This window comes from Polyodon spathula, chromosome 22 (genome assembly GCF_017654505.1).
Source record: "Polyodon spathula isolate WHYD16114869_AA chromosome 22, ASM1765450v1, whole genome shotgun sequence".
Lineage (NCBI taxonomy): Eukaryota > Metazoa > Chordata > Actinopteri > Acipenseriformes > Polyodontidae > Polyodon > Polyodon spathula.
The window spans coordinates 7,175,504-7,197,256 of NC_054555.1; the positions used below are offsets into that span (position 1 = coordinate 7,175,504).

At 36.0% G+C, this 21,753-nt stretch overlaps 1 protein-coding gene across 1 annotated transcript in view; it reads right to left on the reverse strand.

Moving 5' to 3' along the window:
* Positions 1-21,753, reverse strand: part of LOC121297506 — a 35,386-nt gene that overhangs the window by 8,820 nt on the left and 4,813 nt on the right. The window contains exons 4-21 of the mRNA XM_041223855.1: positions 21,337-21,501; positions 20,735-20,881; positions 20,525-20,584; positions 20,120-20,234; positions 18,794-18,897; positions 14,820-14,955; positions 14,066-14,179; positions 13,413-13,585; positions 12,149-12,291; positions 8,734-8,850; positions 8,423-8,522; positions 7,578-7,724; positions 6,957-7,019; positions 3,703-3,824; positions 2,416-2,478; positions 1,591-2,282; positions 1,131-1,234; positions 71-214 (exon numbers count right to left, since the gene is read on the reverse strand). Of these exons, the coding sequence (XP_041079789.1) occupies positions 71-214; positions 1,131-1,234; positions 1,591-2,282; positions 2,416-2,478; positions 3,703-3,824; positions 6,957-7,019; positions 7,578-7,724; positions 8,423-8,522; positions 8,734-8,850; positions 12,149-12,291; positions 13,413-13,585; positions 14,066-14,179; positions 14,820-14,955; positions 18,794-18,897; positions 20,120-20,234; positions 20,525-20,584; positions 20,735-20,881; positions 21,337-21,501 (2,709 nt within the window). The remainder of the gene's footprint in view (positions 1-70; positions 215-1,130; positions 1,235-1,590; positions 2,283-2,415; positions 2,479-3,702; positions 3,825-6,956; positions 7,020-7,577; positions 7,725-8,422; positions 8,523-8,733; positions 8,851-12,148; positions 12,292-13,412; positions 13,586-14,065; positions 14,180-14,819; positions 14,956-18,793; positions 18,898-20,119; positions 20,235-20,524; positions 20,585-20,734; positions 20,882-21,336; positions 21,502-21,753) is intronic.

Below are 21,753 nucleotides of genomic sequence, written 5' to 3' on the forward strand. Positions count from 1 at the left end.
CTGTCTTTACTGGATGAGCCACTTGGTCCATTTGCATGTGCTAGAAACATTAACGTAAAAAAATATTTACCTTTAAAAAGTGTTTTATAGAGTCCAATTTCTCTGTATATACTGCTCTGGCAGCGTCTGCATTGGCAAGGATAGATGTGACAGTACCAACCATCCAACCAAAGTAGAGAGATCCTAACACCATTAAAGTAAAAAGAGCAATGTCCTATGAGAAAGCAAATTAAGAATAGTTACACTATGTGATCGAAATGAAAATTTTAAACCTAAATCTAAGCCTTCATTCTGCAATCACTAAAATAGGGGTATGTCATTAGAAGCAAAGCCCTATTCACAAAGCATTACCACATGAGTTATTTAAATAATGTTTTGATTAATAAAATGCATTTTTATATTCAGTGTGGTTGGCTTACTGAACAAGAGTCAGAGAATTCTCTCCTCTCCTCTCCTCTCCTCTCCTATCTCTCTCTCTCTCTCTACATCTGATTCTGGAGACAGCGGTGCTTCTCCCTCTGTAAAGATTTTGGTTGCTGTACAGCAGCAACAAATACAGCTGCTTCAGCAACTATACCTGCACTTTAAACTGCTTGCAGTGCTGGAGCGAGAGTTGCTGCTGCTGGAGCCAGGGAGAGAAGCACCGATGTCTCCAGAACCAGATGGAGATGCACCGCTGCCTCCTAAATCAGAGGGAGAAGCATCAGTCTCCAGAATCAGAGAGAGAAGCACTGCTGTCTCCAGAACCAGAGGGAGAAGCACCGCTGTCTCCAGAACCAGAGGGAGAAGCATCGTGTCTCCAGGACCAGATAGGAGAAGCACCGCTGTCTCAAGAACCAGAGGGAGAAGCACAGCTGTCTCCAGAAACATGCTTTCACTTCTCAAAATATATAAGATTTGTTAAATCAGACTCAGAAAAACATTATTTAAATTACATGAGTTTAGGCTTTGTAAATGGGGCCCATTTAATCTCAGTTGAGATATAATATTCTTCTGCTTTTGTTTAGATGGCACTGTTTTCTTAAATAATTCTTAAAGCTATTTTGTAATCATCCTAATCAATAAAGCCCTGTCTGTTTTGCCAAAAAAAAAACATTAATGAAAACCAGAAACCCTTAGGTATCTCTCACCATTTTAAAAGTATGAGAACAAAGATCTCCATATCCAACATTGAAAATGGTTGTTGTTGAAAAATACATACTTATTGTATATATTTCCTTAAAGGACAATTTAGCTGAAAGAAAAGGAAAACAAAGTTAAGACCATGTCCCTACCTGGTTCACTGTTCTAAAAATATGAGTAACAACTAATCTAAGGCGGACTACGTTATGAATGAAGAAAAAGGGCTGGGGTGGGGGTGGGGGTGGCTTGATTAATATGTAGTCATTGAAAACTTTCATTATGGCTTCTTTATTCTTGAAACAATTTCCCTGGAATTGATCATTACTTTTCACAAAAAAGACCAGATATTTCCACTATGATATTCAATAGATTAATTTTAAAGCAGGCTACTTCATTACAATAATAAAAAATATATATCTGTGCTCAAAATAAAAACAATTGATCCCAAAAAAACATATTTTACAGTACTTGAAAGGGACAGGATGTAACAGCTACTGTACTTACAGTGATCGGTTCCAAATGTTTCTCTCAGCTGCATCACCCAGGACTTATTATCACAAAGGTGTTTAAAAATATTATTTGTGTCATTTTCAATGATGTTGATGTTTAATACTGGACCACAGGGTACTGCATAAATCAGGCAGGTGGAGAAATGGATGAAGAGTATCATGTATAAGAAGAATTGTAGAAAAGTAACTACCAGCTTCTCTGTGGCGATTGCCATCTGCCAGTAGTTGTATGCAAGTGGTATGCGGTATAGCTGTAAAATATGAGGTACCCTAAGGTAGGCATAGAGATGCATTGCCTTGTAATTGGTGTAAAAGTTACCAGACTCATCAAATGGTGACACTACCGTCCAAGCAAACACCTCAAAAGGAAAGCAGCTGACCAGGTCTAGTAGAAAACTTGTCCTTACATAATGTCTAGCTGTCTCTAGTGTATCTACTTTGAGCTTGTTGTCTTTGTAGAACGCCACATGTAACCGTACATACATGTCCAGCCAGCAGAAACCCCCGAGGATGTAACAGGTAAACCAGAGCTCTCTCTTAAAATGGAGGAAACTAATCAGGGTAGAGGTAAAAATGCTGACTGTTAAAGCCAGAAATATCCGGAAAATCTCCCATCTGATGTACAGTCGGTTACTTGGCAGTATGGCACTCCTGTAAAAAAAAATTTAAAAGAAATGAATAACTTTATGATATATTTGTTATTGGTATGAAAGAAAAAAACAGCAGCTTCCTGCTGAAGACTGAAGAAAGCAAAGTGCTTTGTCTGACGCATGATGGCACTTACGTCATCAGAAATACTTCAGGAAGTGTCATAAAGAAAAATAAACTAAGTTTTCCTCTCAGGGTCCTGAAAAAGAGACAGAGCAGTACATTAATAATTAAGCCCTTGGGTGTACTACTCTGATGAAATAGGACATACAAGCTGAGAGAGCTAATATTCTTGCAGACTTCAATTGTATCACTGTTAATTTGAACTGTAATAAAAAGATAAAACATTTTATGAATCATAAATAATCCCTAAGTATTAATAAGTATAAGTATTTTTAAATATATCTTTTATGTTGTAGCTTTGAAAAACTAGAACATTTTAAACATGCAGTGTTAAACATACTTAGGTTTGTGAGGGACCAATCTAGTCTTGCTTAATTTCTCCAGTTTTTCTTTAACTGATTCTTCCTCAGCCCCAGCATAAATTGGGAAATTGCCAAAATCCTCAACATCTGAGAAAAGAAGATTATATGTTATTGTCCTATTAGTGATATGTGTTAGTTACAATATCAACAAATACTACACATTGAAAATAAATAGATAAATATGTAGTACGGCTATTGTAAAATAAACTATGCTTTCATTGTTAGTTTATTGTTTTGTGAAAAAAATGACCTTATTGTCCTATTACATTGATAATCTCAGCAAGCCTCAAAATTCTATTAAAATGTCTTTTCTATAAAAAATCTGCAATAACAAAACTTAAATGTTATAGATTAAGTTAAGCAAAGTTACTAATTGAAACATACAGTAACATACACAGTGGGACAAGAAAGTTAAACGTGTGTTTAATATTCTGAAATTCTAGTCTCTGTTCTAGATGAAAGTTGTTATTGTATACAATTTAATCCACTCCCACAATCAACACCCCTGTTTGGCAAACTACTATACATTAAAATAAATCACAAGGAAGGTATCTCACAGCACTTTGACTTCTTGGAGAATCGTCGGCCTTGATAAGTCAACAAGGTTCGTTTTTTCTTTGAAGTTTTTTCCTCAAGTCCAATTTTTTTCAGCCTCTGTTTCACCATCATGTCAATGTATCTCACCAGCGTACTATGATACTTTTTTTTTTCTTTCAGAGATTCTAGTTGGCTGAAGATTAAAAAAAAAATCAAAATGTATCCCAAGACAAGCTATTTTCATTATAACACACACCCTTGTAAAAATGAGTGCTGTGTATTATAAACTGTAAACCATATTTTTGTTTTCCAAAAATACATTTGCATATTTCTTAATACAGAGATCAGTATATTTGTTGATATTTCTGTTTAATACAAATTGGAAATAAATGCAAACTTACCTTCTTATTGCAGGATATTTATCAAAGACTTTATGTGATCTGTCAAAGTTAATTACTAAAACTTCACAATATGTCTTTGCTCGCAAAGTCATAGTCGCTGGTTTGCCAAAGAGAAAGCCTGCCTAAAAATGAAATACCAAACAAAAATAAAATTGAATAAACATTATCTAGGCAATGAAAGCAATTTAAAACATATATGTATTTATATCTGGAATAACTATACTGAAATAATTATTCATCTGTTTGGAAATTGTATATACTCAAGAAAATTTTGTAATTTCCTTTATTGCTGATAAAATTAACAAATACTTTAAATTACAAATTGGTCATAGACTGCTGGGTTTCACAAAATGTAACGTCGAGGAAACTAATGACTTTTGTATTACAAATTTGATGAGTTTCATGGCTAAATTCCATGGCTAAAAATGCTTTTATTGTTTTTGTGGAAGAAATGGAACAGTACATTAATTAGTATGACTGAAATGCATAATGATAATAATAATAATAAAAATCGTTCCACCATTGTACATTTTTTTTTAACATCTTAAGTTATTAGTCCACCTGGCTCTTAATAGACAAATACCTTTAATACCATGTATATCTTTAGTACTGAAATTTAGATTTATTTTGTATTGTAATATACGTCTATGGCCAAAAGTTTTGCATCACCTAGAATTAAAAAACAAAACAAAACACACACACAAAATAACAAACATATGAACATAATTTAGATCTTTTATTTAACATCATGTAATCAAAGAAACTACAAAATAATATCGCAAAAGTCTACCGCTGTATAATCATCCATATTATTATACTATATATTATCACAGTGCTCACCCTTTACGAAATGCCCTAGAGGGAAACCATAGCTACGAAGACTGTGCTATATTGTAGTCTGCCTTATAACAAGTATGAAAGGGCTACTGTTTAATGCGGTGTTGAGCAAATGGTAGCCACAACTCTACCATGAAGCCGTAATATTCGGCATGACGTACTAACTATATATATATATATATATATATATATATATATATATATATATATATATATATATATATATATATATATATATAGTAAAAGATTGTGCTCTCACGGTTTGTTGCCCCTTTCAAAGTAGACCCAGGACACAGAAATGGAATTTTCTTAGCGCTGACGCGCACTTTTAATAACCACCAGATCAAAAATTAAACAAAACAAACAAACACCTAGCTCCTTCTTGAAGTACTAACTATACATTCTGGAACCTAACTCAACCAGGACAGCTAAGCTGTTTACCTGTAACTCAAACCCAAAACTCACACAGTTTAACACAGCACTTTACCTTGACTGCTTGGAAGCAGACCACAACTTCTGCCTCCCTACACACAGCAGCCCTGAACAAACTGCCTGTCTCTCTTAAATACCCTGCACCTGGCTCTAATTTACAACTACCACCAGGTGCAGGGGATTACTAAACAATTAAGCAATTAAACAATTAGACCCAAATGTGCATTCTCACAAGTTTTAGCAGGGAAGGATTTTAACCCCCTCCCTGCTACCTTACAACATATATATATATATATATATATATATATATATATATTATATATATATATATATATATATATATATATAGCTCTGGAAAAAATTAAGAGACCACTGCAAAATTATCAGTTTCTCTGGTTTTACTATTTATAGGTATGTGTTTGGGTAAAATGAACTTTTTTGTTTTATTCTATAAACTACTGACAACATTTCTCCCAAATTCCAAATAAAAATATTGTCACTTAGAGCATTTATTTGCAGAAAATGACAACTGGTCAAAAAATAATGCAAGGAAAATAAGTTCATATTCATTTTTAAACAACGCAATGCTAATGTTTTAACTTAGGAAGAGTTCAGAAATCAATATTTGGTGGAATAACCCTGATGTTCAAGCACAGCTTTCATGTGTCTTGGCATGCTCTCCACCAGTCTTTCACATTGATGTTGGGTGACTTTATGCCACTCCTGGTGCAAAAATTCAAGCAGCTCGGCTTTGTTTGACGGCTTGTGACCATCCATCTTCCTCTTGATCACAGGTTTTCAATGGGGTTCAGGTCTGGAGATTGGGCTGGCCATGACAGGGGCAGGAGTCCTGCTGGAAAAACCAATCCTCAGAGTTGGGGAACATTGTCAGAGCAGAAGGAAGCAAGTTTTCTTCCAGGACAACCTTGTACTTGGCTTGATTCATGCCAAAGCTGCCCAATTCCAGCCTTGCTGAAACATCCCCAGATCATCACCGATCCTCCACCACATTTCACAGTGGGTGCGAGACACTGTGGCTTGTAGGCCTCTCCAGGTCTCTGTCTAACCATTAGATGACCAGGTGTTGGGCAAAGCTGAAAACTGGACTCATCAGAGAAGATGACCTTACTCCAGTCCTCTACAGTCCAATCCTTATAGTCTTTTGCAAATCTCAGCCTGGCTCTTCTTTGCTTCTCATTGATAAAGGGCTTTTTTCTAGCTTTGCACGACTTCAGCCCTGCCCCTAGGAGCCTGTTTCGAACCGTCCTCGCCGTGCACTTCACCCCAGCTGCCGTTTGCCATTCTTTTTGTAGGTCACTTGATGTCATCCTACGGTTGCTGAGTGACATTCGAATGAGTTGGCGGTCATCCCGGTCAGTGGAGAGTCGTTTTCGCCCTCTGCCGGTCTGTAGCTTTGTTGTCCCCAGTGTGTGCTGCTTGGCCTTGTTCTTATGGACCGCCGTCTTTGAAATTTTAAGGATGGAAGCAACCCGACGCTCACTGTATCCCTCTGCCAGTAAAGCCAGAATTGAACCCTTCTTTTCCTCACTCAAAACTTCCCTTTTCAACTCTTTGGGCATGGTCAATAGTTATTTTTTGATTCCAATTACTTTTGAGGTACTACTAGCACTGTTTTGCCATCCAGCTGGTCCTATTGTAAGAGGATAGTGATGACCACAGGAGTGGTTTTTATACTTTTCCTCGTTAAATAAGATTTGGTTCAGGTGATCCCCTAATCAGTACCTCATTCAGTAGAATGAGGTGTGCCTGTGTTGGAATTCAACAGACACTGGAATGGAATGGCTGCCATACATGTAGAGATGCTGATTTAAGAAAAATTTGCAGTGGTCTCTTAATTTTTTCCAGAGCTGTATATATATATATATATATATATATATATATATATATATATATATATATATACAGCTCCGGAAAAAATTAAGAGACCATATATACACACATACACACACGTGTAAAAACATTACCTCTCCAAAGTACATCCCTTCTGTATAGACACCGTAAACATAATTGAGATCATCACTCAAAATCTGTGGATAAAATGGAAAGAGATGATACATTCCATAAAAAAAGCAAATATTTCATATTATTGTGTTGTATAGTATAAAAAGAGACAACAGTAATACAATGTATATTTTATTTAATAATCAATCACATTATTTCAATAATATACTTGTATATACTTTCAAAACAAATCTACACTATTTGCTTACACTTTTTAATGTAAAATCTTGATATCCAACCATTTCATCTTCACTCATTTTACAGTGGTGGTGCATAGTGCAATATTATATAGAGACATGGTCTGTCCTCATACACTGTATTAGTAGCTATCTAAAAATGTGGAGTTACCAACTTCATTTATTTCACCATTTTTTCCTTTACACAGAAAGCTATGTAAACAAAGTGATTTTTTGACACATTGACATTTAGAAATAATAATGTGAGTTTTATAGAAATCTGATGAGATTTAGATATAGACGAGATGTGCACTTAAGAATTTGGTTGGCGCTTGCTCTGGTCTGTCCTGAAATATGAATGGTGTAAAAATGTCCTGCATTCATATAAACACAGTCACTGGCTCTAACCTGGCAGCATCCCCTCCGTATGCAAAACAGCTCCTGACTAATAGTTTCACTGTACTGGATAATCTCTCCTTTTGGGTAGAAGTACATGATAGAAGTTGTTGCAAGTTCACGAATAAATAAAGATCCAGTATTGTAGAAAAAAGGAAGCTGTGAAAAACATACAGATTGTCTGTATTATATTTCTGTAAAGTACCAGTACTTTATGTAAATAGTACCCCAAGACACACATGTTGTAATATATAAAAGCTACTTCCAAGTTAGTTAGTGAGTTTTACAATGTACAAGACATCGAACCTGACATGACTGACAAGTGCTTCTGTGTCCAAGACTGCACAAATTAATAACGTCTCTTAATAGTGCAATTCAAAAGCTTTACTGACTCATCATAAGACAAGGAGTAGGTCCCCAGTGGGGATCCAATATAGATGCTGCATTAGCTTTTGCATTGTTACAGACTTATGGTGGAAAATCGATAGTCGATTGCTACCACTACTGTTCATGCAGCCAACTAGTCTAGGTGGCCCAGGTTGGGGCTTTGCCTCCAGGGTTCAGTAGCTTGGTAACATCCATTGTAGGTTTGGCAGATAAGAAGGCAACTGGTTTGAAGCAAGGGTGGTGGCATTCAAATGGGTAAGACATATAAAATACTTATAAAAAAAAACATTACATTAGGAGCATCTGAAACACAAGAAAACTATGAGAAATAAGTCAAGAAGAGAAACATTTCGACTACAGCCTTATTCAGTGTGCTAATGTGTTTGAAAGAAGCCCACAAACGTGTACAGCGGGAACATACATTACATTGGACAGTAGTTTGTGTTTAATGCTCTTTCAAGTAAACACACCTTGGACAGAAGTTTTCCTCGTTCCTTCAGGAGCACAATCTGCTGAAGTTCAGTTGGCAGGTCATACATCAGAAAAGGACCTCCAGGATATGCCTGCCCACTAAACAACAAACATTATCAAAATAATTTTATGTTTTCTGGTGCTGTTCAACTTTATACTGTCAATCAAATACCCAGACATCAATTTTCATATATACCAGTGGGATTAAACTGTAAAATATAACTACATTGCTTGTTTGTTCTGTCATGCTTTGTATTAGGTTAACCAACCACACCTATATGACTTGTTTCCTTTTTTTAATTTAACTTACTGGTACTTTTCCCAAAGCAGGCTCATGTACTGAATTACTCTCTGCTGCAGGGACTGACTTAGATCATGGGATTCCATAAAATATGTCATTGCCACAAGACGGTTCTGAAATCCTACCCTAAATATGAAAAAAAAACACGTGCATTACGATTTGTACTGTAAAACAACATCAATATGATCAATATCACCACAATTGTAATATCTGATATAAGTTCTGAACAGGAAAATGAAGAAAATCAACAAAGCTTTTTTTTTTTTTTCATTTGGAAGACTTTGTGTATGTGTATCAGTATTAAATTAGTCTAGACTTCTTAATTCAGAAGATTTCTCTATTAGAATAGTACAAAGAGACACAGAATACAATGATACCGGCAGTAATCTAAGAATGTTAGTTTCTTTTTTTAAATAAATGTCATATTAAGAAGAAATGTATTTGTACTTTGTATTTTTCAAAAGGTTAGTCACCTCTACTACAATTTACATATTATTTTATTTCCATTCTTAATCTTAATCTGTAACAGGTTTTTAGGGGTGTAACAATTCATTTTGTATCGATAAATTGTTACACTTTCTTTATATGATGTATCGTATCATAATAGCATATGATTAGTATTGTAATACAAGACCAAAAGCACAACATAGCTCATTGTAGATCACCAAATGGTTCTTGAGTGAAGAATGTGTTTTATAGTAGGTATGAATAAATACTCTCCTCATCTCATTTAATGTATGCCTTTTAACAAAATGGTCCATCATTAAAAGATTACTTGATCTTATTATGCATCATACAAATAGCCAATCAGGACAATAACATATATAGTGATATATACAGCTCGGAAAAAATTAAGAGACCACTGCAAAATTATCAGTTTCTCTGGTTTTACTATTTATAGGTATGTATTTGGGTAAAATGAACATTTTTGTTTTATTCTATAAACTACTGACAACATTTCTTCCAAATTCCAAATAAAAATATTGTCATTTAGAGCATTTATTTGCAGAAAATGACAACTGGTCAAAACAACAAAAAAGATGCAGTTTTGTCAGACCTCGAACAATGCAAAGAAAATAAGTTCATATTCATTTTCAAACAACACAATACTAATGTTTTAACTTAGGAAGAGTTCAGAAATCAATCTTTGGTGGAATAACCCTGATGTTTCAAGCACAGCTTTCATGCCTCTTGGCATGCTCTCCACCAGTCTTTCACATTGATGTTGGGTGACTTTATGCCACTCCTGGCGCAAAAATTCAAGCAGCTCGGCTTTGTTTGATGGCTTGTGACCATCCATCTTCCTCTTGATCACATTCCAGAGGTTTTCAATGGGGTTCAGGTCTGGAGATTAGGCTGGCCATGACAGGGTCTTGATCTGGTGGTCCTCCATCCACACCTTGATTGACCTGGCTGTGTGGCATGGAGCATTGTCCTGCTGGAAAAACCAATCCTCAGAGTTGGGGAACATTGTCAGAGCAGAAGGAAGCAGGTTTTCTTCCAGGACAACCTTGTACTTGGCTTGATTCATGCCAAAGCTGCCCAATTCCAGCCTTGCTGAAGCACCCCCAGATCATCACCGATCCTCCACCACATTTCACAGTGGGTGCGAGACACTGTGGCTTGTAGGCCTCTCCAGGTCTAACCATTAGACGACCAGGTGCTGGGCAAAGCTGAAAATTGGACTCATCTGGGGGTGCTTCAGCAAGGCTGGAATCAGGCAGATCTGTCTTTGTGAAGGACGTATGAATCAAGCCAAGTACAAGGTTGTCCTGGAAGAAAACTTGCTTCCTTCTGCTCTGACAATGTTCCCCAACTCTGAGGATTGGTTTTTCCAGCAGGACAATGCTCCATGCCACACAGCCAGGTCAATCAAGGTGTGGATAGACGACCACCAGATCAAGACCCTGTCATGGCCAACCCAATCTCCAGACCTGAACCCCATTGAAAACCTCTGGAATGTGATCAAGAGGAAGATGGATGGTCACAAGCCATCAAACAAAGCCGAGCTGCTTGAATTTTTGCGCCAGGAGTGGCATAAAGTCACCCAACATCAATGTGAAAGACTGGTGGAGAGCATGCCAAGAGGCATGAAAGCTGTGCTTGAAACATCAGGGTTATTCCACCAAAGATTGATTTCTGAACTCTTCCTAAGTTAAAACATTAGTATTGTGTTGTTTGAAAATGAATATGAACTTATTTTCTTTGCATTGTTCGAGGTCTGACAAAACTGCATCTTTTTTGTTGTTTTGACCAGTTGTCATTTTCTGCAAATAAATGCTCTAAATGACAATATTTTTATTTGGAATTTGGAAGAAATGTTGTCAGTAGTTTATAGAATAAAACAAAAATGTTCATTTTACCCAAATACATACCTATAAATAGTAAAACCAGAGAAACTGATAATTTTGCAGTGGTCTCTTAATTTTTTCCAGAGCTGTACTGTATCATGACCTGCATGCCGTGAAACGTATCGTATTGTGAGGTTAATGTATCGTTACACCCCTACAGGTTTTTTAAACATATGTCTGTCCCGTCCCTAGCAATACATCCTCCTTATAATGTTCTATTCTATTTTATAATGAGTAAAGTAAATGCCACTAGAGTGGATATGGGAGATAACTACAAAGGGTTGTACTGGAGGAGGGTTCTACAAAAGTTGACAAATTACAATTACTTTTTTGCAGTTTTCTACTATTAAAATACTATCTCCTCTAAATAGTATCTAAAATCTGTTTTTACTGTTTCATTTACTGTTTAAAAAAAGAAGAAAAAAATATCACCTGGCTGCATTAGTACTTGCAAGTGTGGCACCGATTTGACTTACAATATAGTTGAAAATAAATGCACCAATTACGCTTACAAAAATACAAATAATTCGTTCTACTGCTGTGCTGCCTGAAATGTCTCCAAATCCTGGAAAACAAAGTTATTAGAAATCAAAAAAATGTTTATCGCAGGCCATTCTGTGACACTGACCCCTATTTGCAAAGGTTTAAGTTGTGGTATTTAAGCATGAGCTAAGTTATGTATTAATAATACTATTCTAGACTGTTGTTTAACAACATTATCTCTGAAGCTGTGTTTCTGGATTAGTATTTGTTTTATATTGTAACCCATCAAACCTTACCTGTGGTTGTCATGGTGGTCCCAGCCCAGTAGATACCAGCTATATAATGTATAATGTCAGGGTCATATTTTGTAAAGCCCAATTTCTCTGCCCAGGATCCTGGATCACACCTGAGAAAAGATACAATAAGAATCATCAAAACGTTCTAAATCAAGCATTTAAGCCTTGTTTGAAATCTGTAGCTCATCATTTTTCCTTTTTTTTTTTTTTTAAAGGAGAACCTTGAAATAAAACAACAGGAATTAAATTCAGGGGTGCTGAGGTATTCTTACATTGTTTATTTCTAGCACTTACTTATGTTTAAAGCAGCCGGCAAGGTAAAACAATCCTGCACAGGTATGAATGGAGAACGTTAACATGAACACACATTTTAACGCCCTGTACCGTAACAAGTTCTTCTCAAGATCATTTTCTCTTTTTACATAAAATAAATACACCTAAAAAAAAAAAACAGAAAAACAGTTAACGTTCCAGACACTGCTCTCCTATTGTTTTCTATTGAGTTCAGTCGTTCTGTATAACTCAATAAGGGAAAAGATTAAATTAATTAACGACACACTGCTTATAAAATGTTTCACAGCATTGCTCTAGCCTTGTTAGATCTTTCAGTAGACTACATTGGTTATTTCAGACAAGTAGAGGCAAATATATAAGCAACTTTAAAAAGTTGTAGTATAATAGTGGCTACGTTTACAGCGACTCTTGGCACCCAGAATGGAATGTTATTTTTGTAGAATTCTGATGTCATCATACTATCATTGCACTATACTTTTATGGTGGACGTAGGCCAGTGCCAGTTTGGTACAATTGACACCGTTCTATGGGTCAAAATGTGTCAAATTGAAAGGACAAATTGAAGAACAATCATATTACTGAAACAGAAACACACTTCCTTATCTCCTGTAATCCTGTAGCAAATGTTGTATTAAGTATGTTGTATTATCGCACAACTTCAGAACAAAAAATGTGGAACCAATGACCTTTTTTTTTAATGCAACAAGGGAGTGCTTCCCCACAACTGTAAAAAGTGCATTATTATTCTTTTTTTTACTGTACATTCTTTATAAATTACAAATACTGTATAGTGGATATTACACAGCTCTACTGTTGCTGAGAAAACCACTGAAATATCAGTACCAAGCAGAAAGCTCTGTAAAGTCAGTACATTCCTTTCAGGGGTGCACATCTGGTGCTATGGTGCTAGACTCTAGGGCTCATATAGCCCCATTAAATTCTGGTGCCAGCAGACATGTTTAAAAAATGTTTTATTCCTTAACAACCACAGATGATGATAGTTTCTCATTGGGCCTGGCCTACTCATGGGACCCACCCAAAAACTCTAAAATCTAATTGAAGAGTGGGGGAGAGGGTCTTGATTAGGGTGGGGTTTGCTAATTCAGCACCAATAGGCTCTATTTCAAAACGATTTGCACCCATCCTTAGTCTATATCATACTAGCATCGAATCCCACCATTGGAAAGCATTTTAATATTTTTATATCTTATGTGAATTAGGTTAAGAGTTTTTAGTGACATTTAAATAGAAAAGCATATTTAACCTTTCGGAGCCAAACAAGCCTGTTAATTCTGAACAATCCCAAATAAGACCAGCGTAAATGCTCTTCTTCAGCATATGTGAACATATCTGTAGGTAAAACTGCTGCCACATCATAATACAGATTCCAAGTCCTCTGGTAGTTCTTGTAAATGCTTTTAAAGTCTGATTGGTTGCCTGTAAGAAAGGAAAGAAAAAAAGCAGCCAGCAGCCAATGTCTAGCACCCAATTGCAACTTGGCAAAAAATAAAAACTGCCTTTGCCTCTTCTTCTTACTTTGTTCAGTAATTCAGTATAACATTCAGAAGTATAACGCTTTTTTGAAGACCAGTGAAAAAGAACCCTACCATGTGGTGACACTGAATTAAGTATAAGGTAACATGGATCTGCCACAACCTTTTTAGCAGATGAGCCTGTGGTGTATACCTTAAGAGGGATGTGTCTGGAATAGAGGTCTCAGTAACCTAACCTTCCTCAGTAAGGAAGTATTAAAAATAAAACTAATTTAAAACTTTATATTGAACTTGAGCAAACAGCAAATCTCAGAAAAATAAAAAAAATACTAAAGGCTACAATACCTCTCTTGTAAACTTTAGACAGTATTTAATTAACGTAAAGTAAACCATAACTAGTATTACTTTTGATTAAGCAACTTACCATTCTTAGACACGACTTGTGTTCGAAGATTGATGACAATGTCCACAACAGCTACTAAATCAATAATGTAAGCTACTGCATGCAATGATGCACCAAAACCACTGTTATTGAAACCTGTAAAACACCAATAATTAAAACAAAAAACAGGCCTTTTTATTTATGGTAATAATTTAGGGTGACACAACAGTAATCTTGTTTATGTGAGTAATTCATATTATGTTTTTGATATCAATTATGTAATTGATATCACTTGCCCTGTGAAACGTATTTATTATCTTAGTGTTGAAATTTGACGTGCACATCAAGGCAAATCATTAAATAACTTCCTTAAAGCATAACAACATTAAGAACACATTTGTTGGTCAACGTTGTGCAAAAAGCAGACAATTTCAGTCCCTGAATTATCAAATATCATTCCAATCTTGAACCACCCTCCCCATCCTTCTACTTACATCAGTATACAACCCAAGCAAGTCAGGACTGAAAAATAATAAGCACATTTCCAAGGTGTTTACAGTCTTGCTTGCAAATGTTTTTTTTTTTTTTTTGGACTCTGAAGTACTGCATTTATGATTATGAGTTTATCAGTAAGTGTGTACACGTCAGGTTTTTCCATTAATTAACAATACTGACTTCTAACAAAGCAAGTTAAAAGCTTGGTAATGGTGCCCCTTGAAAATGAAACGGTCTTATAGGTATAAGTGTCACCTGGTGCATTAAATAAGAAATAAAACCAAATAAAATAATGAACTACCTAAGCTATCCTCGTTGAAGGTAAATAACACCACCCATACTTCAAGGAAAACCGCAACTGTGAGGCTACAGAGTAAAAAGACCTCCCAAAATTGTATATACTTGGAATCAGGTCGTAGTGTTTTCATCCAAAAAGGCTAAAAGAGATACAAAGACCAAATTCAGGGTTCATACACTTTTTCAACATCAAAATTCCATACTTTTTCCAGACTTCCATTTGTTTTTCCCAGACTTGTGTTTTAGTTTGTTTCTACTAGTTTTTCGATAGTTATCCACATAGCTGGGCAGCGAAAGAGCATTATAGCTTTTTGATCCAGAGCAGAAGTTGCACCTGGTTTTCTAAAAGTATTTGTCAGAATCTGACATTACATTATTTACAAAAAGAATATAAAAAAGTTGTATACTGCAAGTATACTTGTGCCAAAATAGGATAGTGTAATGGTACCAACAGAACTGTAGCGCTCTTGGTTAACGCAGGCAGGCGCATCACTCAGGACGAGGCAATCCACACACAAGTGGAGGGCGGGCACAATTCCAGGTCCTCAAGCGCTAAAGCATAGCAAGATACCGCTGCACAAAGGAGCATATATCGGGCTCATGTCTCTGTGTGTGATTACGTCACCTACCAGCCCTGCTGCTGCCCTCCCCCATGCATGGTACACTCTCCGTTGCCAGCCTGAAGGCGGAGGGTGGGCATGAACCCAGAATTATTATTTTTTTTATCAGTATTTAATCGTATAATGAAGGCCATATAGCAAGGAAGTAAATACTATATCTATACTCGGCTGACGGTTTGTACCCAAGACTGTTGATGCACTTGGAACTTTAACAAAGCACTGTACATTTAAAATAAAATTACCGGTACATTTTATTAATCACATTAAATAATTGAAAAAAGCGATGTTAACATGCTACATTTATACAGACCATAGGGGCTACAGTGTTTTTTTTTTTAATCCGAGTCAGTGATAATAACTATTGTATTCTTTTTTTTTCCTTAGGTTGGGATATAACATCAATGATTTAATAAAGGTAACCAAGATAACAAAATGTGAATCTTGGTGAGCAGAGTACTGTAACTTGTAATTCCAGTCTGTAACTTTGTTTAAAAAAAATCATAGCCTTCAATATAAATGTACATACTTTGGCTGTCGTAATGTGCATTTTACCCGTCATTTCAATGGAGCAGAAAGAGCCATGTGACATATACCAGTGCGCTGACTGGATAGGATTGCTTGATTGTCCGTAAGTTGTCAGGGGTGTTATACGGGGCAATCCTCGTGGGATTTGGTCGTAAGCAATGTAGTTGCTACTAGTAAACTGCTTAGACAATAGCTGCTTGAGCTGCTGACCCACGTTCGAGATCGATTACTATTAATAATAAAAAATAATCACTGAATGATTTTCATTCCCCCATGATACTAGTAAAATCATAGACTTTTTCAAGACTTTAATAACAGAGACATGTTTTTTCAAGCATTTTCAAAAATCAGTTTGGCATTTTTTCATACCTTTTCCAGACTAGCGTACGAACCATGAAATTGAAATGAACATTAAATTGTTCTGCATTTCAGTGTTCTTTAGCAGAGCACATACTAACTGATTTTAGAATGATAAAATTAGAATGTGGTTTAATTTGAAAAGCAAGGAGTATTAACCTAGGCTTAGCATAATAACATCTTGCCTTGTAACATTCCCACTCAAATCCCTTATTGTTTTATTTTCATATCAGTCAACTGGTCCATTGTAACAAGCTTTCCTTTAACTTGATTGGTCAGTATGAGCTCCCTAATCTTGAATGTTATTGTTGATATTATTTTTAATCTCTGTTCTGGTAAGCACTGGTTTCAGAACAGTTGCCATTAAATAGGGACATCTTCTCTGACGTGACTCTTTTGCAGAACGGTTAACCTCTATAGAAAACAATGGGAGAGCAGTGTAACATTAAGTTACCCTTTCAGCACTGAAGAGGGTGAGATATATAGCAAGGTCTCAATTGCATTTCTGCAACACTTAATGCAAAGATATTCAGTAGTTACAAAGGACAGAATTTTAATTAATGGTAATGACGCATTAAGGAATGACAGGGGATGAGCTGACATGATATAATCACACACTTAAGGCTTTACAAGGCACAAAGCTTTTATATCATGTCAACCCACCCCCTTAATGCTATTATAAAATTATTATAAAAACATGTTCACTTGCCATAAATTGCCAGATAATGTGCAGTTTGAAAAACTGCCAAAGGGGAGCTGTAGGTGAAAGCAGTGGTGATAACTCTCGCTCTGCGCCTTGCAGGTACTTTTTTATTTTCTTTCTTAGCTTATCCAGCTCTGTTGGTGTTACTGGAGGATAGTATGTTGTTTTTGTCTTTTCCAGTTAGTTTTAGTTTTTTTAAGAATATGTTATTAACATTGTTGCATTCTGCGTCTTTCGCTAAATTCACGTTTCTGCTGTATGGTGGGTCATTCAAAAAGTGATTAATATCAGCTCTCAGACTTAAAGAATGAAATATTGTATCACACTTCATTTCATCTTTATTCCTCACAGAACGGACATATAATTATCAGAGGAGACTGTTCAACTCCTTAGAAAGTTACCATTTTCTTGGAGACAGTTTTTTAGGATATTCACAGGTCATTTGATAGCCTTTACTGTTTCATTTCGGTCAAGTTTGAGTTGATTCAGTTCTGGTTCCATTATTTCAATGTGCCATTTTTCTTGAAAAAATTATTTAATTACTGACCGGTTCTGAAAATGAATCTTCATATCATTCTTCAACAGTTTTTCCATTAAAGACATTAAAATGTGATTATGGGTTTGATAAGTGGTTACCTATAGATATTAAATGTTATAGAATTAGGACTGGTAAGTGGAGGAGGAATTCAAATCAAGGGCTGTGTGGGATTAATATATGGCTGATGGACACAGCTAACCAATCAGAGGCGTCCCAATTAGATGGCATAAACAGCATTGGGAAGAACTGTCTCCCAGAGTTGTATCCCATTTAAACATCCCGATTATCAGTATACCAATTAGGCGGCGCCGACTGTACTACAAGAAACTTAGTGAAAATGATCTTTGTTGTTAAATGGAATACAAAAATAATATCCTTACCTGCTTTACAGTTCCTTCCAAACTTGTTTTAACAGAGGCAGGGACTCTGTCTGAATGGCGAATTACATAATCCATAAAATGTTTAAAAATCTTCTGGTCTTTTGGCTGTATTAGAAACAGAAAATATTTGGATTCCATGCCATTATGTTGAGAAATGGCAAAGGGTTAAAGTGAAGAAGTTTGTCAAATTCAAATCTGCTAATGCTGAGGTTTTTATTAGGTTGTATTTAATATACTGTATATACAAAGACAAGAAAAAAGTAAATAGATACCCAGTACATAGACGTGTGACATTTTTGTACATGTTTATTCTCCTGGAAATTCAGAAATAATGGCAACATCACTTGTATGTGTGAATACCTTGTGGGTTGTCCTCTTGTCTTATGTAAAACACAGACCCAATCAGGCACCCCCTATTTAGAGTGTCAATCTTTTCCTGAGATCTTTCTATAATTCAAAGAGGGCACCCTTTAGAGCTGGAACACAACTGGGTTGGGGCATCAGTTTAACTGGTAGAACAATACTCATTGTGCTGGTGCACCATCACCCATAAAAAACTGTGGAAAGTGTTACTCAGCATATACTGGGCTGTTGATCACACACCACTTAGAACAGGATCTATTTACTTTTGAGTCTCTGTATGCATCTAATAACCTGCCTTTATAAATACCATATTAAACTGAACGTGTGCACACCTGTGTGCTGACAAACAAAAATGTCATGATTGTGTGGGTAAATTTTTAGGGATTATATTATTAATATCATTGTTGCATTTAATCAACCACTCAGGCTGGATATAAAAACTTTATATATGCACTTTACCAATAAATTTGTCCCCAAGTCCTTATGAAATACCACATTCTGAGGATTAGATGCAGCTCCTACATCAAATGCGTCCTTGATTGGGATGGCTATGTTTTGCAATCTGTTCCTAGCTGTTTGTGCTATTTTAACACCAGCTGTGAAACAAAAGCAATTAAAATGCTGAGTTACAATAGTACAATAAAGCAACTGATAATCATTTATTTGTTCATAAGAGTCTACTATATCAACAAGCATGAGAACTAGGGCATCAGCCATGATCTGTTATATAATTTTAAGATTACCAAAACAATAACTGTATGAGACTAGCTCACAGCCCAATTTGCAATAGAAAATGTAAGCATCTTCTTAACTTTAATTACGTACAGAATAGGGTGGTTCAAATCAGGTCACAATATGGCCAGTAGATTTTACTCGCCACGTTAATGACTAAGTATTTGCTGTACATACAACAGAATTTCGGCTCTATGCTAAAAGACTTTCTGCTTCAAAACTGGCAGAATTTGCGTGCCACCCTCCCCCCATCCCCCCCTTCTGATCTCGCTGAGCAAATGCTTTTGAACTTGTGGAACCAATCCCCTTTTCTTGTTTCTATAGTAATGTGCACCAGCCAGTCAAGATAGGGTAGAAAAAATTCTCTGAATGAATTCTACTTTGAAGAGATGGCTTTTGTCAACTGTAAACTAAACAACTTTAAAAGTTGGAGATAGTAGCTAGGTTTTGGGAGGAGGAGGAGGAGGACAGAGAGAGAGAGAGAGAGAGAGAGAGAGAGAAAGAAAGAGAAGACTAGAGCCCCATCTGAGGGGGCAGCTTAGAGGGGATAAAACATAATAAGGTCCATTTAAATTTCAAGCAAAGAGAGCTGAAGTAAAATCTGCTATAAATCAAAACAAAAGAAAATATAACACTAACTGAAAAATAAACAAATGTGTTCACTTCCCTGGAATTTTTGTATAGTTATCTTTCCTGGCATTTAATTATACATTTTATGTATATAGTTCCTGGGCATTTTATGCACAGTAAATAGTTACCTGGCATTTAATGCATATAGTTCCCTGGAATTTTATGTATATAGATCCTGTTATTCTATGCACAGAATATTGTTCCCTGGAATTTTCGTTAGTTCCCTGGCAGATCGATTGTACATAGTTACCCTCCCACAATTTAAATGTTGGCCATCAGGTTCTGAAATCTGGTGGCCAAATGGTGACAAGCCTGCAAAGTGTTTTGTCCCACCTTGGTATAGCAGCATACTAAAAACAGCTCATATCATTACATAATGAACTGGAGAAGTGTAACTGAAATGAAGTAAATGCAAACATTTCTACTGTTAGAAACTCTCAAAGGGTGCACACGTACCGTCTGGAAAATCAGCAAATAAATTAAGCAGATCCTTTTGATGCAATACATAAATCTCGCACAGCGTTGCAGCACAAATTGTAACATTCCTGGGAATTTTGTACATTAAATATATCTGGAAAGTAAAAGAGAAAAAGAAGGGTCAGTTTAATATGATCTGCACAAGCTCAATAATCCTGATATACAGATTTAAATAATATACTGCATTTTAAAGCCACTGGTGTTAACATAAAGCTAACATTTTTTTTCGGTAGTCCCACATACGTGCACTCTAAAGTACATAATGTTTGTCACTCAGATTAGGTTTATTTTAGGGACCATGAAAGTCCTACTTGAACTTCCTTCACTGGCAGTGAATTCACAGTACACAATAGACAATAGTTTAATGTTGTGTATAAATCCTACCTCTCCAATAAGAGATCCTGGCAGTACAGTAGCTATTTTCTCAGCATTGTCTTCAATGGCCTGTCAAAAAAGATTTGAATCTAAAATGTATTTTTGTATTTACATCTAAAAAGATTCACAGCTGATATCAATATATCTCAGGCAGAGGAGGGATGATGAGTAAGGAACTAAAAATATACACACCAGACCAGATAGCATTGCTCTTAGTACCTGCACAAGTCCATGTTCAAGATAGTACATAGACTGATTTGATTCACCACGCTTAGCCAGAATCTGCCCAGCACTGTAGGTATATGGATTGATTGAAACTGACAAAGCTCTCTTGAAGCCTTCATCAGTACCACGGAACAAGGTAGACTAAAATAGAAAAACAGAAATATTTCATAAATGGAGTGCCACTTTATTCAGGTCTTGTTCCCTGTTTTGATTATAGTTTGGTATTCATGAGACATGCGTGGTTCATCTGTATTTAAAGAACGGGTCACCAATCCACAAAGTTATAAAATTATATGCCCGACTATGTTACTGTTGTGCAACTGATTAATACAAATCAGCCAAAATGTACTGTCAAGCAAAGCTAAACAACAAGTGTTACCAAGCTACTGAACCCTAGTAGTAGGGCCCAGTAGAGGTGGCTGAAGTGTGATGAGGAGAATTTACCCAGCATGACTGCAGCAATCCCTGTGAATGATTAGAAAAACAATTGTATGGCTCACCTGGCACTCCAAAAGTCACAGGGGGACCCTTTAAACTGTGTATTATGTCATCTATCAACACATGCACCAATACAAATTTTCAGCAAATAACTTTACCTTTTTCAACAACATCTGATTACATGCCAACGATATTTCTGAGTGGATTGAGAATGGAAGGTCATCTAGTAACCCAGCAATGATGGTTCCTTTGCGATGCTTCCATAGATAAACATAATATTTTTCTACCCATGTCTGCACTTCTGGCGGCAAGTCAATGTCTTTCTTCAAGAAAACAAAATAAAAAAATAATATTAATTATAAATTAAATGCTGCTTTGGAAAGCAAATCACCACCTAAAACGAATTAGCAATGTCTACCGTTCCAACTGTTAAATATAAATGTGGGGCTGCATATCTTTCTTTTTGTTTATTTTTAACTTGTCTTCTGAGATCACTTGCCCTTTTAAATTTTATAATGGACACGGGCTTCACTGACAACCAACATCCTTGCATGGTCCTAAAGATTTTAACAGTG